Below are 15,595 nucleotides of genomic sequence, written 5' to 3'. Positions count from 1 at the left end.
CACTCTGAGTAATTGCTTTGCCTGACTACTTAGTCATTTTTCTCAAATTACAACCTTCTTATTTATGATTATAATCATATGTCAGATGCGCTCTTTATTTTCAGGTGCTCAGACGTCATCGATTGACGACTACCTGCTAAAAGAATTCTCTTCTTGGGAACAAGATCTTGATCTTGATGATTTCGTTGGTATGTGGAAGAATAAAATGATGAATGCAAGTTTTTTTTTTTATTGATTTTGTTTGCCTTTGGGTTTACATGGACTGTTCTGAGATCCGGCAATAGAAAACGATTTGGTTATTCAGAATAACAAGAGGCTTTACTCAGGATTTATTCAAATGGAGAGAGTCTTATTCAGTTGCACTCGGAGTGTATTATCCGATGCTGAGCTGTGGACTCACGCTTCACACTTCACACGCTGACTATTTTAAACCCACATTCTGAAATCTAAAGGGCTGGAACACACCACACAGAAGTGACATTTTGTGTAGGAGTGAAGATTTGTGCACCCCTATGATTAATACCTCAGATTTGCCAATTAATAAAACTCTGAATGTATAAAAAATTAATGTTAGGATTGAGGATGGGGTTATTGCATTGAATGTTTAAATATACCTATAGACCGGTAGATACTGCGCTGTGGAAGAAAATGTTGATTGCAGTTTAATTGGAGGTTTGAAGGCAAGTCAGCTTGGAAAGTCAGTTGGAAAGTGTAAAATGTGGTCAGTTTTGAGATACAGAAACATAACATGGAGGAAGGAACAGGCTTGAGTGCTTTCAAGGTCATTTCTCTGTGCTGTTAGGGGCTTGCTGGTGTCTCTTTGGATAGATGAGAGAGAGAGAGATGCTTGGTTTCACTACAGGTGAGAACAGAACAGCTGTTTATAGCTACAAAAAGTGACAGATCAGTGATGGGAAATGACTGGTGACATGGTGGCGATTTTGTTGTTACTCTAAAGAGGACTGAAGTACCCTTCAGAAGAGAAAGCAGGCTGCTGGACTGTTGACCATTTTGCTCATTAGCCACTGAAAACTGTGACTGTCTCACAGCGCATCACAGCTAAATCAAACGCGTCTCATCACGCTTTCTGCAGTGGATTTGTGATAAAGAGCCAATCTCAGCATCATTATCAGGAGAAAAGGGTTAGGAGTGCTTGGGAAAAAAATCACATCTGTGTACTGATTAAAGACATAAAAACAAACTAAGGCAATTACATTTAAAGCTAGAATAAAGCTGCTGACCCTCAGACTCGCTGTTAAACAAAGACAGCTATAAGAAAGCAGTGTTAATTCTGCAGCTTTATCGCTTCTTCAAACAGCATCAGAACTTCTTGTTTCCGCAAATAATACTGACCTCAGCCTGGCCCTAGAAGCGTCACGGTCCAATTCAGCTCCAAATGAATATCTGCTTATCTGTTTACAAAACTGCACCCAGCATAAATATATGAGCAACCAAAAAGAAAAAAGAAAAAAAACCTAAATCGCTAAGCAAAACAAACAAATATGCAAACTGATAAGTAAACACACAAATAGAAATAAATCAAAAAGCAAATAAATAAATGAGCAAATATGCAGATTTTTCAAGCAAACACATGAATAAGCAAATAATAAAGAAGCAAACAAAAGAATAAGCAAATAAACAAATATACAGAAACATGTATACAAACAAATAAAAATACAAATGAATAAATAATTTGTCCTAATGAACTGAACCCTGCTCTGCCAATAATGAGTAATGTCTCTTTGTAAATGTTGAAACTGTGATTAAAGCTGTGATGGTGTGATCCATCAGGTTTTAATTAGTTGTCTCGGCACCTGTTCCAGTAAATAAATTTCATAGAGAGCTGAAGGAATCTGTGTTACCTGCATTAGGCATGACGAGTCGTCCTCCCTGGTGTCCGAACACGCCGCTGCTCCTCGGATGAGTCCTGTAGGTGTTGTAGGGTCCGTTGTTGGTGGGCACGGGTGACGCTAGGCCCTGGGGGTAAGTCTTGGCGTGGTACTCGGCCGTGAAGGAGCTCTGGACTTTAGCCGTGGCGTCAGGCAGTGGGTCAAACAGCTCTTTCCCCACAGAGTCTCGGAAGCTATAGGTCTGCTCAGGCCGGGTGGACGAATTCAGCAGCAGAGGATTTCCTGACAAAAGCAAGGCTGGATAACTCTTTATTCTACTATAATCAGTATAGCTAATATCAATGGAAAGAAAAATGTGTGTGTGCATTTTGCACTAGTGTGCATAAAGTCAAGGCTCAGGAGACTCAGCATTCTCGCCACACTACAGAATGTAGATGCATAAATATATGAAGCACGTTGAATATTTATAATCTGAAACCAGTGGCCACAACTGGACTGTCAATAAATTACAGTGAGAAAAACTGGATGTTTTTAATCTTTAAAAACCAGCCTGAGCTTGTGAGTGCTAGATCAGATGGGTTAGGGTTAGGGTTAGGGTCTTGCAGTCATTCCTGATTATTCTGCACTTGGGCCAAAAACCCCCCAATCAAAATGGTACATTATATCATCATGAGCATGTCAAATAGGAAAATAGTGCGGAAATATGGATGCAATATATAACTAGCACCAGAGAGCATTTAGTTTTTATTTGTTTTTTTTATCCCCTTTTTCAAAAATGTTCTTTAATATAATGTATATATTTAATATATACACATAGAAGAATATACATACAACAGCAACATAAACAACATCTGAGCCCATGCTTCACAGTGGATCTGAACCTTCAGGGCTTAAAAAATAAAGTCAAACTGCTGTGTTTCATTAGCATGCTTTACACAACGCTGCTACTCACAAGTTGTTTTTAATTGCTTGATTTTTACTTTCTCTGAATTGTTTTTCTCCTCGCTGTTAGCTATGACTCAAATCTCCCGTGGTGTGATATCTTTATCATCTTCCCTTGCCCTAGCTCTCCCTCCTTCCCCACCTCTCTTTTTTTCTTCCTCTTCCCAGGGAGCATCCATTCGAGCTCTCTTTGGGTGACCTTCTCGTTTTGAGAAGAGTGACTAAATCGGGATGGTCCCAGCGTGAGCTCCAGCAGGCGGTGGTCATACTTCACCATTCCTCCTCCACCTCTGCCAGCTTGCCCCTGTGCCCGGCTCGCCCTGTGCCACGTGCCACACAGACTGTAACCCTCGGCCCAGCTGCCACGCAGCGAGAGGCACAAGGCTAATGGCCCTTTATTTTTAGGAAAACCATAAATTACACCAGGCGAACTGATCACAGTCACTGACATTTTACTCGCCAAATGCTTTCTGTAGCTCAAGCTAAACACTGATTCAGTCATTTGGAGACCCTCTGACTCAGTCTTTGGCACATGTGGTAATATTTCAGCATTGCATTAATGGTTCAAATGAATCATTCTCCAAGATGCTGACTTTAACAGAAACTATGCTGAATTTCTGTTCATGTGCCATAAATATAAGCACTGTGAAATGAATTATAAGCAAAAAAAAAAAAAAAATCAAAAACATCTCAGCGGCTTTCCCCATGTGTGAGAGTGAATGAACGCGAGATGCCCCCGTGAGAGAGACATGATACACTTGACATGGCGTGCCATCAGCTCTGTGTTTGAGATGCAGTGAAAAGGTCAAGCAGCTTCAGAGGAGATGATGTTGATAGTGTGTGACTGGAGGTGAAGGATCGACTCTTCAGACATCTTTTTGAGATTTAAAAAAAAAGGATGAAAAGAATTGTTCAAGTTCTACTCGGGGGAAATAAAGGTGTCTTAATTGGTGCATAAGCATGCTTCGGTAAGCAGCTGAATTCCTGAAGCATGAGTATTTAGAGAAATTATTCTCGGCATGCATTCATTACATTAAGACACACAAACATGCCTTTTTAACAATTTTCTTCTAGCTCATACAACACTGAGATTATATGTGCTTATTTCAGTCATTTCTAAAAATCCTTAACACTTAAGACAGGCAGGTAAAAGACCATCAGTCAGTGCAACAACTACTGACCGACTTTATCTAATTGAAGAATAGAATTTTATTGTATAAACCTCAAAGCACAGTTTAGCAGACACTCCACATGTCAATCAATCCCTTCATAAGAAAGGAAACATAATTTTCATGCAACTTATCATCTCAAGCGTGATGGAACATGGAAATGATTTTTTTATTCCGAAGCAGCATGTGGAACACCCACACAGATCTTCAGCAAACGTCAGAAGCCAGTTATTCATTTGTTCTATACCACATCACTAATCTAATTAGTGAAACGGTGTTGATTGATTTTCTATAACAGCAGCTCTGACAGAAGTGCAGCTGTAATACAAATCACAGCTTTATATTAATGTGCTCATCTAACAGGGTATTAGTTCATTGGGAAACATTCATTCCTTCATTTGATGGAGAACAGGGAAGAGAGAGAGAGAGAGAGAGAGAGAGAGAGAGAGAGACAGAGAGATGAAATGAGGACATTATGTTTATGATTATCACCTGAGCTGCTTAATGAGAAACAATAAGCTCGGTTTTCTAAAGCCTTAAAAGTAATCAAAATCAAATTAAATGTCAGAGGCCGGCATTGTGGCACAGTGTAGAGTGTTAAGTGAATCTTAACTGTTTGTATGAGTAACTTTGTGACTAGTCTGAAAAAGTGAAAACAAATTGACATGAATTTACAGATCTGAAGAACACTGCAAGTACTAAACCCAGGTGCGTAATTAAAAAAGTAAGCAGGAACAATGTCCTTCCTCCTCCAGATAGTTCACTAAGAAAGACTGTGTGCTTTTACCACTTGAACACATTTCACATAGAACAAGGCTGGTAAAACAACCACACACACACACACACACATACACACACCATAGAATGGGTGATGGGATGTCTGCCAGTGAAATGCCATTAGAAATAACAAAAGCCAAATAGATGGAAAGGAGTGATAGTGACTATGGTCCAGAAGTGAGAATGGCTCTGGCAGGTGCTGTTTTATTGCTGAATGTTACAACACTTATAATCACACCATCACAAATGATTGCACTACTGTCATTGTGGAACACTGGACTTTATTTGATCTGTTAGTCCAGCACTCAACAAAGTGAGGTTTGGTCGCAAAAGCTCAAGTGGATGGTTCAAATGCTGTGGATAACAATTATGTTAAATGGCAGTTGTCTTAATACTGTACAATATTCTCATATCATAGTCTTACAGTAGAACTGAATTGTAGCCGTGCAATAGGCAGCTTTCACACTCATCCAATAGGCTAAAAGCAGGCTTGAATGATAGCTGCCCAAATGGTCAAAATGACCGCCAACCAACAGACTTAAATGACAGTCATCAAATAGGCAGAAATGATAGCTGCCCAATAAGCAGGACATATCTGTTGTAGATTAGACAGAATGACTGCTCTCTACTAAGCCACTGTGATACTCATAATGATACTCATTTAATAGGCTTAAATAATAGTCTTCCAAAAGTCTCACCCAGTAGGCTCAGTGGTAGCCAATCAACAGGCATCAATGTTTCAATGTTTGGCAGAAATAGGCAGAAAGGAGTGCAAAAAACTTGAATGATAGTTTTCCAATAGGTGGGAATGACCATAATCCTATAAGCAGGAATTATTGTGGTTCAATAGACAGGAATGACAGTAATCCAACAGGCAGCAATGACCGTCAACCAATAGGCTTACATACAATAGTTGTCAAATTGATAAAAGGTAGTTGCCTGGAAATTATATTTAGAGCAATAGTCAGGAATGGCTGTCATACAATTGGCTTAAATGGTTGGTCCAGTAGACAGGAATGCCAATGGTTCACTGTGCTCGGAAAAAAAAAACAATTTTACAATAGGCAGAAATGACACACGCCCAGTAGCCTGGAAAGACAGTCTTCCAAAAGACAGGAATGTAGTGTGGTCCAGTAATGGGAATGACAGTGGCAGGAATTGCAGCCATCCAGTGGTGGGATAAACTATGTTGTAATAGACGGGAATGACATTGAGGGGAATGATAGTAGCCCAGTAAGAGTCATTTAAAGTGCTCAGAATGATGAGCATGAGGGCTGGGACAGCTGGGCTAGTTAAAGAAGACTGATGGGTTGTAGGAAAATACCCCACTGAGCCCTCATCCCCTCCTCTCTCTGTATGGTTTGTGTGGGGAAGATGGTGGGTGGGTGTTGTGTGCAGACAGGGGGTAGGTTTGCCTCCTTGGGCCATGAGCACAGCATGTTCGCAGTGACTCGCTGTAACCACGATCAGTTTGAGCGCTGCGAGGCAGGAATGATAGACTCGCTCATAAAAAAAGAATGAAACTGATGTTCAGCTCAGCATGCATCTCTGATGAATCTGGGTGAGAATGTGTGGACTAGACAGAACCGCCACAAGCATCTATAAAGAACTGATCAGGAAGCAATCTCAGCAAGGACATATGGGTCAACCCTGAGCCTCTAATCTGAATCTGATCCTACATTAACAACAACTTTACAGACCTTAAGTTCAGACAGGCCAAGGGCAACACTGCATGAGCTCATAAATCTATTACGTGCACACAGCAAAGCGCTAACATCTGCTTCGATTGCCTGGAACTTTTTACTCCATCAAACATTCACTGAACAGAAATGAAGGGGCACTCATCACTCAGTCTATCCTGTCTCACCTTGTCTGGTGGATTTGAAGTTGAAGGACTGGAACCCGCCAGCAAGGGCAGACGAGTCGATCACATCCACTCCGTATTCGCTCTGGCTCCGGCGGTACAGCGTCACGGATATGACAAGGACTGTGACGGCAATGGCTCCTGCTGCCAGTCCTGAGTACAATGCCACCTCGTTGGAACCATCCATACCTGCAAGAGCACAGAGATGTGGAGATTTATGTTAGCGGCGAAGCGATGGAAGTGCATGAGAGGATGAGGGTCTAACTGCATTTATGCTAGAAATTTCTGCTAGAAGTTTCTTTCATGTTGACATTACTTATTGCTTTTAAAAAAGTAAATTCAAATTAAAAAAGGCATGTGACTGGATAATAGTCCAGGATTGTGAATTAACATTGATTAAAACAAAGAGTGTAAAAAAAAGGGGGACTGATAACTGCCAGTGCTACATAAGCAAGTCCTTTTCCAATATGAATTTCCCAAAAAGAGTTAAGCATTGGATGGCACAGGAAATTGAGCATTAATGGGGGTCATGGTTCAGTTACGATCGCTGAAAAATGCCTGTCACATCCAGTGCTCATGATTAGTCTGGCAAATCCCTTGGACACCTGTGCAAACGGGAACAGGTGCAATATGCATACGTTTAGTAGCGTATAACGATGTGCTTGGCACATGCCTGTGATCTGGGAAGGTGCAAAATTCCAGGACTCTCACAACTTTAATCAGAGACGCCGCAGTGTGCCAGCACCCCACACCAAGCTACATCTGTTCAGCTGACCTCTGCAGCGTGAGGACTCTGCCAGCTCGCCGAGGACGAAAAAGGGCATCGGCCGTGCTGGGAGGGCGGCGCTGGATAACTGCTTGTAAGCTCAACCTGCTGTATTTAAAGTTTCCTAATGAGGTAACGTTGCTTTGGACTTAAGTGGCCACATTTGTCAGACTGACTCGATGGAAATAAACTTTAACCTTCATTGTGTGTTCGCCACTTAGTGGATTTTACCCTGTCCCTGGCTAGTTCTTTCAATACTATAACCATACGATTGTTATATTTCCATTTCAAACTGTACCACAGTACAGAGAACTTGATTGTTTAGAAGGTTAATGAACAGTAACACGTTCTAACAAGTTGTAATACGCCCTCAATCTGTAGTAACAGCTCATTCATGGTGTTAGGGAAGGAGTCTCCAGTTTCAGCGCTGAAAATTTTATAATTTGTAACTTTAAGTGAGAGAAAAAGAAATCCTGATGAGAATGTTTACAGCTGCTGGAACAATAGTGCATATTAGACATTCTACAATATTGAATGTAACTGTAAATGGATAGAAAGTATGTCAATCATAAAAAAAAAAAAAATCATTAGCAAGAGAGAAATAAATGTGCTTTTACAGGAAAATACCAGATGGCAGGTGAGAAGGTGACGGGAAGGGTATGGGACAGCCACTAATACCACTGATTTGATTCAAATTGATAAACACCAGTCATGTATAGACACTGAGGCAAGAACATGTTCAGGTTTTTATGTCGAGGAAAAAAAACGATCTAGAAAGAACATAATTAACCTTGGCTTCATGGCGAGTGTTAAGCGCAGGACTCGGTTTGACCTGCTGCAGTAATGATTTCAAACTGCACTTAGAGACAGAAGGAGCTTGTTGCTGACACTTGTTTTAACATGTGCTAAGTGGTGATTGGTTGGGTTAACACAAAACACAGGGGAGCAGAAGAAGACACGCTATGGCTGCTTAAGTGAGCTAATGCGCAGTAATTGCGTCCCATTAACTCGACTAAATATAGCTCGCGCTCGCACGCCACATCCCATCACTCATCCTGCCTAATCTGACCGCTGCAAAATCCACCTGAACTTGAAACGGCAGAGTGATCGCGGCAGGTATTGTGGGAAATGGCCGTTTCTGATGACTGACAGACCTCTGATAAGCGAAATGTGATGGATGAATGGATGGATGGAAAGGAAGATGTGACCAGAAAGTAGTTTCCTGCTCATCCACAGAACCTATCTCTTCTTCCACTGCATTAAACAAACGTCATACTTTGACAGATGCGAATGCAGATGTTTAGCGTTGATACTCAATTATCCTGATCTCATGCGCGCCGTGGTTCCTTTCGGAAAAGAGTGACGTCTGAGGAACACAAACCTCTTTCGCCTCTCGGGTATCCGAGCTGCTGTCAGGGCAGGTGCGTTTGATGATTCCGGAGTGAAGGATAAGCTGATTAAAGCTTTGTAATAGGGTGCGGCTGAGCAACCTAAGCCTGCACTGTCATATTTAAACTCAATTCAGTGACAGCTTTTTCGACGGGAAGGGAATTACTTGATATCAGATTCCGTACATATGATACGTGACCAGCTCTCAAGCCAACAAGCCAACAACTGAGGCTGCAACAGAACTACTTCTCTTCCATGTGGATCTCACCAAAGGTATGGTACTGATTCGGGAAAAATGAATCAGATACATGAAATATGGAAGGAAAGAGACTCACTCTGAGGTTTAACATCATGCAGCATCTTCCCATCTGCAGAGAGACAGAGAGAGAGAGAGAGAGAGAGAGACAGAGACAGAGACAGAGAGACAGACAGAATTAGAGAGCACCCCCAAATCACTTAACTAAGGCACTGGGAGATTCAGATCATGCAGTGAAGTCCAAATGCTGGCTGTGCCAACATCAGCTGGAGATAATGATGCATGGCATCATTACAGTCGGGATGCGCTGACAGATGGCACTGAGACACTTTGCTTCAGCCCACAGAAGGAGGACGGCAGAACAAACTTCACCGAGGAGGCGTGGAGCGAGACAACAGCTACGATGCTTAGGCTCGATTTGTTAGTAAAAAAAAAGTGCTTTTTGGAAACTTTTATTCCACCCCAGAACTACAACATTGTTGAATTCTGGATTCTGCTGGTCAAAAGATGTGGCAGTCATATGGTGTTGATTCGTTGATGTTTTATAGAATATTAGTATGTAAGGTATACACATCAAGCTACTTGTAAGGATCAAATTTCTCACACTTTATCATCTATTGAGTTTATTCTCAGAATCAGGGACTATAAGAGAGCAAGATTTCAGAATTTAAAGAACTGTATTGGATGATGATGGCAATCAGAGCAATGAGGATAATGGCTTATTGATGAACCAGACAATAATGATGCCGCTGCTGCTGATGATAATGTAGAACTCTAAACAGGCTTTACCTTGCGTGCACAGGTCACCGGTGCAATTTTCCACGTCATGACCTTTGCCCTCGCAGGCTCTCCCGCGGTTGCGAGGAGCCGGAGCAGTACATTCTCTCCATCTCTGCCTTTCGCACTGAGCGCTACATGCTGTCCACTCACTCCACTCGTCCCATCCTCCATCCACTGAGGACATAGAGGTTAAGACAAGTTTATAGACAAATGGTACATAAAAAAGTGGTCGGGGCTCATATTTGGTATCACATTCACCAATCACCATGCTGATCTCACTCTGTCTAGTTTTTAAGCTTGTGAGCGTTTTAATCTCTGCGTGTCACGCGTATGATTCCATTGCGTGTAAATTAGCCAATCTGACTGCGCCACATGTCACGTTGACGGCTCAAGCGCTGCCAAGAATCATCGCGTGTACCAGCGCCCTAGAGGAAACAATTTCGTGGTTATTACATCGCGAGTTCTTAAAGCTCTCCATGGCCGAGCGAGGCTCCTTCCCTGCTCATCTAAATGCAAATGATGTTTGTGTGTTAGTGCTAATGCGGCGCAGGTTTCAGGTGTTAAGAGCAGGTGCTGTATGTTGCTTGCTCCACGCAACATGTCTTGCTAATGTGTCTGATGAATTCTAAACAGCACTGGGCTATGAAATCACCATCTTGGGACAGACCCTGTGCCTTGTTTTTAGCTGGGCTGGAAACTTTCAGCTTGGCTAAAAAATTTGTATCTGATTTATAAGCCTTTCTTATTCGCAAAATGCGGTCAATAAAGCAAAACGAAACCAGAATAAAGAGCCGGCAACATTCAGATTGATCTTTGGAATCATGAATGCGGCGCTTAGTCAAAGCCAACACACACACACTCACACATAAAAAAAAGACAAATGTTTATAGCAATCCAGATGTTGCGGGCAATTCATACATCACGTCTGTTTTACGCGGAAGGCGGAGATGATCAATGGAAACGCTGCTGAAATGCTTTTCTGCAGAAGCGAACGAGCCAATTCCTGCTGCCGTCACACAAAGGCGTTTTAAAGAATGAACAATGTGGCTGGAGCTCTGAGTGAACGTGACTCCCGGTGAAAAATCAGGGAAAACAAAACGCCAGGCTCTTTGGTTCCTATAAGAAGCTGTAATCGACGTAATCGTCTTAAAGGAGTCTGAGGCTAAATGACTTCATTTAAAAGGCGTCGATAAAATAAAGCGCTCTGCTATGCTTTAAAATATTTTTTAGCGGGTAATAATTCAAATGAGTGCGGTGTGATGAAGCGGCTCGTATATAAATATGAGTTTTAAGCTGCTTTTCCAGAGAGAAGGAGCCCAGGCAATTAAATCAGCAGGTTATTGCCTGGCGCCGGCTCGGAGAGCGAGGTGATTATTAAAAGAACGCTGAGAAGTGGGTCACGGCCGGGTCCACTGGCGCTCAGAGCGACCCGGACTAATTTGTTCGCGTGAAAACGGGGACGGGACACGAGCAGGTGCAGACAGGCTGCTAGACGGCGAGTGCTTGGCTTTCACTGTCCTCCAATATAATGTGCAGGACAGAGTCATTACTGGTGCTAGCTGTCAAATTCAACACTAATTCTATTCATACCTGTAAAAATCTGTTCCCAAATAGTGCACCCTGTCCGAAAAACTGTCTAAAAAGTAAAAATCACCATCCGCCATGTCAGACAGATGTCCTCTCTCAGCTGTCAATCAAAGCAGCATTAGCCAGTCTATATAGATGGATTACAAACATGCAGTTGCTGATCTGATGATGGAGTCTCCAGTGTCAGTTTTTTTCTTAGATAACATGAAAAGCTGCTGTTTTACTGATTCATTTATTTTGACACAGACTGTTGAGGGAATGACGTTTTCCAAAATGTAGCTTTCATCATCCTCCAGATTTAGAGGTGAAATGTTGGTGTAAAGATGCAGTGACAGAGAGAAGAGGTGACAGTGTATTTCCTTATCACTGATGGGGTTTGGTGACATGTCACTTTCTCTTAACTATTAAATGCATTTAAATAGAACATATCAGTTCCTTCACATTTTGGTGAAACACCTCTGGTGTGATTTCACGGCCCTGGAGCCTGAGGCACGGCCCTGAGGAATGAAGCAGTGATGGGTGGTGAGAGTTTAGAGGAGGTGAAGGTGTAGAGGAGCACTGACCGGGACACAGAGCGTTACAGGTGCTCTTCTGTACAGACATGCCCTCACAGAACGCTCCACCGTTCAGAGGAGCCGGGTTAGTGCAGGTCCGAGAGCGCTTCTGTACTCCTCTGCCACAGTCCACACTGCACTGAGACCACTCTGTCCACAGAGACCAGCCTCCGTTCACTACACACACACAGAGAGAGAGAGCGTGAGTGAGTGAGTGAGTGACTGACTGAGTGACTGAGTGAGTGAGTGAGTGACTGACTGAGTGACTGAGTGAGTGAGTGAGTGGAGGCCAGGATATGTTGTTATAGACGACAATCAGCAGGACTCTTACACCTTAACTGTACTAGCGCTGTAATAATTTTCATAATGGAATAATCGGGCGATTATTGTTTCGATTAATCAATGAAACGGATAAAAACACCACATTTTTAAATACCTTTTTATTTTTATTTCAAATTAAATTTACACACTAGGTGTTTTAAATATGAACATATATAAACCTTTACACTACAACAATGTTTTTTCCAGTGAGCGGTCAAACACATTCGTATATCGCATTCATTGAAAAATAATGGAAAAGGAATTAGGAATGAAACATATGTGAAAGACCAACACATTAAGCACACAAATATGGCACATGACAAATCTGCATTAAACTTTATGTGCTCGTTCATCATTGTCGTGCTTCCATGCCACTGAAGCTCTGCTTTGCAAAGTTACAACATTTCGCGCGGAGTTTAATATGAAATGCTCCCATGCCTTAGACGTCTTGGGTCGCACACTTTTATCCGACGTGCCTGTACTCTCCTCCATTCTTCCGATGTGTGCCTGGAACAATGCTGTGTTTGAATTTGTGGTGATGTGCACCAACCGACTAATTCGATAATGTCATTCGTTGACAACAATTTTCATCATTGATTATTATCGATTTAAACAATTTGTTGTTTCAGCCATACACCAACACTACACTGAGACAGAGATAACAGAAAGACAGCTAGAGCAACATAGAGACAGACAGATTAAAATACACAGAATATGGAGAGAGATGCATAGACAGACAGGCAGGCAGGGCAGACAGATAGATAGATAGATAGATAGATAGATAGATAGATAGATAGATAGATAGATAGATAGATAGATAGATAGATAGATAGATAGATAGATAGATAGATAGATAGATAGATAGATAGATAGATAGATAGATAGTTGTTCAGTTGGACAGAAGGACAGAGAGACAGAAAGGTTTGTGATGTTTGGGCTGTTCCACTGAAGAAGAACTGACGAGAACTTCAGAGAAGCTTTCAGATGTGGACCTCTCCACCTGCACACTCACACACACACACACACACACACACACACTCTCTCTCTCTCTGAGTGTGTCCTGGAACTGGTCTGTGTGCTAGCGGTGGTGTGTGAGTGCAGTTTGGGGACTGTAGTGTGAGTGATGGATGAGCACACGGTGCGTGTTTAAATGGGATTAAGACGGAGCAGCTTCACGCCTTTGCGTTTATAAAGACATATTGATTTTTAATGCTGCGCTGTAATTGACTCTCTGGGCTATAGCATTAAGGATTAAGATTACAGCGCATTCATGGAGAAAAAAAAAACAAACATTTGTCTCTGCATGAGCTTTCTGAGCTCTGAGTGAACACGCTGAGAGGTTTGAGGATTTCTCGTTAACATAAATATCACACTCAGAAACGCTAACATGGCTAACGGTAAATGCTAATGGACAGCAGTTTGCTACTAAATGCTAAATATCCAGTGGCTTTCATTTATTAGTAAGCAACACAACCATTAAGGGAGCTGAAGATTTTTTTTTTTAATGTAGCACTAAATGTTCAGAAAACATTAAATCACAGTGTGAGGGCATTTGTGTTTCAGTGCTAACACCGACCACGCAGTTACAATCCGAGTCTCAGTTTCCAGCTTTATGCTAAGTTACTCTTGGGAGAGGAAAAGAAGGAAAAAAAACTCTCTCAGAGATCAACACTTGAAATTCCTACACTTTAGACACAATGCTGCGGGATAAACATCAACGCTGGCAATTAACGCTAGCTAATTAGACGTAACAAGTGTCACACCATTTGACACTGAAAGCACTCCCAGCGGTAGCATGCATAGTAGGAAAGTGAATATGAAGGCAGGAATGGGACGAAGTCTTCGCTTCTCCTTGGGATGATCTAATCTTATACACTAATGTTACATCCACCCACGCGATCAGATCAACACCGTTCACTGGAATCAGTACTGAAACTGAAAACAGAGGAACATCATCATGGTCACATGGACCTGTGTGTGTCTCACCAAAGACAACCACAGTAGCCGTGGCGCTGCGTCTCTTGGCGACGATGTTGCTGGCCAGGCAGGTGTAGTTCCCCGAGTCGGAGAGTCGTGCTTCGTTAATGATCAGGTTGTGGTCAGCTCGAGTGTCTATGTTGTCATCGTCAAGCGAACTCAACAGCTCATCGTTCTTTAACCACTCAACCTGAGAGAAAGAAAGAATGACAGAGAGAGAGAGAGAGAAAGAAAGAAAGAAAGAAAGAAAGAAAGAAAGAAAGAAAGAAAGAAAGAAAGAAAGAAAGAAACTGAATCTTTACTATATACAGTTGCTATAGCTCAACCTGGCTCTATTCAGTGAATATTTCTATTTGAGAAATATTTTCAGAGTTGTTTCATTTGGCTCGTGAGTCGACTCTTTTGAATCTCAGTATTTTTGTTCCATATCGGACAGCGTTTATAATGCCAGGGATTGCTAACATCACCTAATTATGGCTGAAATTGCTTTATGAAAACTTCCTTTAGCAAAATTCCTTCCAACAAAGTAGCATATGTTATAAAATAGATTTAAAAAGTAAAACCAGAAAGGCATTACAAATGTGTGGTCTGATATACTCGTTACAAAATAAATAAATAAATAAATACAAATATAGACAGATAAACAAAAAAGAAAGATACAAAAACAAAGAGAGAGAGAGAGAGAGAGAGAGAGAGAGAGAAAACACATGCAGATCTGGGTATGATAAGATGCACTTATCTCATATAACCAATTAAAGTGTTATCATTACTGGTCATTAAAATACATAAGCATCAGATTTCTATAACAGGACATTGCATAAGCTGTGTTGTGATACAGATAAAACAGATATATCCCAGGTTTTGATCTCGCTCTCTCGCTTTTTTGGTTAATAATGACTGAAAGGTGTTAATTAGCATAATGAAGATGAGCTCATGCACAATCATGTCTGTGCGCTGTGATTTATTGTGATACACATCCGGAATTTGAAGTAGATCATTAGGAATATTTGTCCTGGTGGTTAACTGACTTGTTTGTGCGGAAGTTCTGCAACATTAAATGTAACTATAAACGGATAAAAAGTAAAATATGTCATGTCAAAAGAATTGTTTAGTATTTAAATCCGAGTATGTAATTCCTCACACGTGGTGTTTTCCACACTCCTTCCACTACAGGACACACACACCACATCAGGAGAGGAGTGTGAGCTGGAATGAGTCATGTCGCATCACGGTGGCTGTTTAAACACTGGAAAAGAAATGAGATGTAACAGAAAAGCTGTTGATGAGATCAGGAGGTCCTCTCGCTCCACCCGCTTCTCATTATCATGCATTCATACAGCTTCAGCACCCGCTTTATCCTGGT

At 41.6% G+C, this 15,595-nt stretch overlaps 1 protein-coding gene and 1 long non-coding RNA gene across 4 annotated transcripts in view; one reads left to right on the top strand and one right to left on the bottom strand.

Moving 5' to 3' along the window:
• unc5db (unc-5 netrin receptor Db) overlaps positions 1-15,595 on the bottom strand; it is a 141,000-nt gene that overhangs the window by 21,626 nt on the left and 103,779 nt on the right. The window contains exons 5-10 of one of the 2 annotated variants that reach the window (XM_058375278.1): positions 14,242-14,422; positions 11,944-12,111; positions 9,803-9,967; positions 9,093-9,125; positions 6,606-6,791; positions 1,863-2,132 (exon numbers count right to left, since the gene is read on the bottom strand). In XM_058375278.1, coding sequence (XP_058231261.1) covers positions 1,863-2,132; positions 6,606-6,791; positions 9,093-9,125; positions 9,803-9,967; positions 11,944-12,111; positions 14,242-14,422 — 1,003 coding nt within the window. The remainder of the gene's footprint in view (positions 1-1,862; positions 2,133-6,605; positions 6,792-9,092; positions 9,126-9,802; positions 9,968-11,943; positions 12,112-14,241; positions 14,423-15,595) is intronic. The other variant, XM_058375279.1, reaches the window with a different exon arrangement.
• Positions 1-15,595, top strand: part of LOC131343528 (uncharacterized) — a 28,944-nt gene that overhangs the window by 10,433 nt on the left and 2,916 nt on the right. For both annotated transcript variants that reach the window (XR_009203147.1, XR_009203146.1), the window contains one exon: positions 105-188. This is a non-coding gene — a long non-coding RNA (uncharacterized LOC131343528). The remainder of the gene's footprint in view (positions 1-104; positions 189-15,595) is intronic.

Source organism: Hemibagrus wyckioides, linkage group LG22 (genome assembly GCF_019097595.1).
Source record: "Hemibagrus wyckioides isolate EC202008001 linkage group LG22, SWU_Hwy_1.0, whole genome shotgun sequence".
In the NCBI taxonomy this organism is placed as follows: Eukaryota; Metazoa; Chordata; class Actinopteri; order Siluriformes; family Bagridae; genus Hemibagrus; species Hemibagrus wyckioides.
The sequence above is the reverse complement of the archived record's forward strand: the minus strand, read 5'-3'. Positions and strand labels throughout refer to the sequence as shown.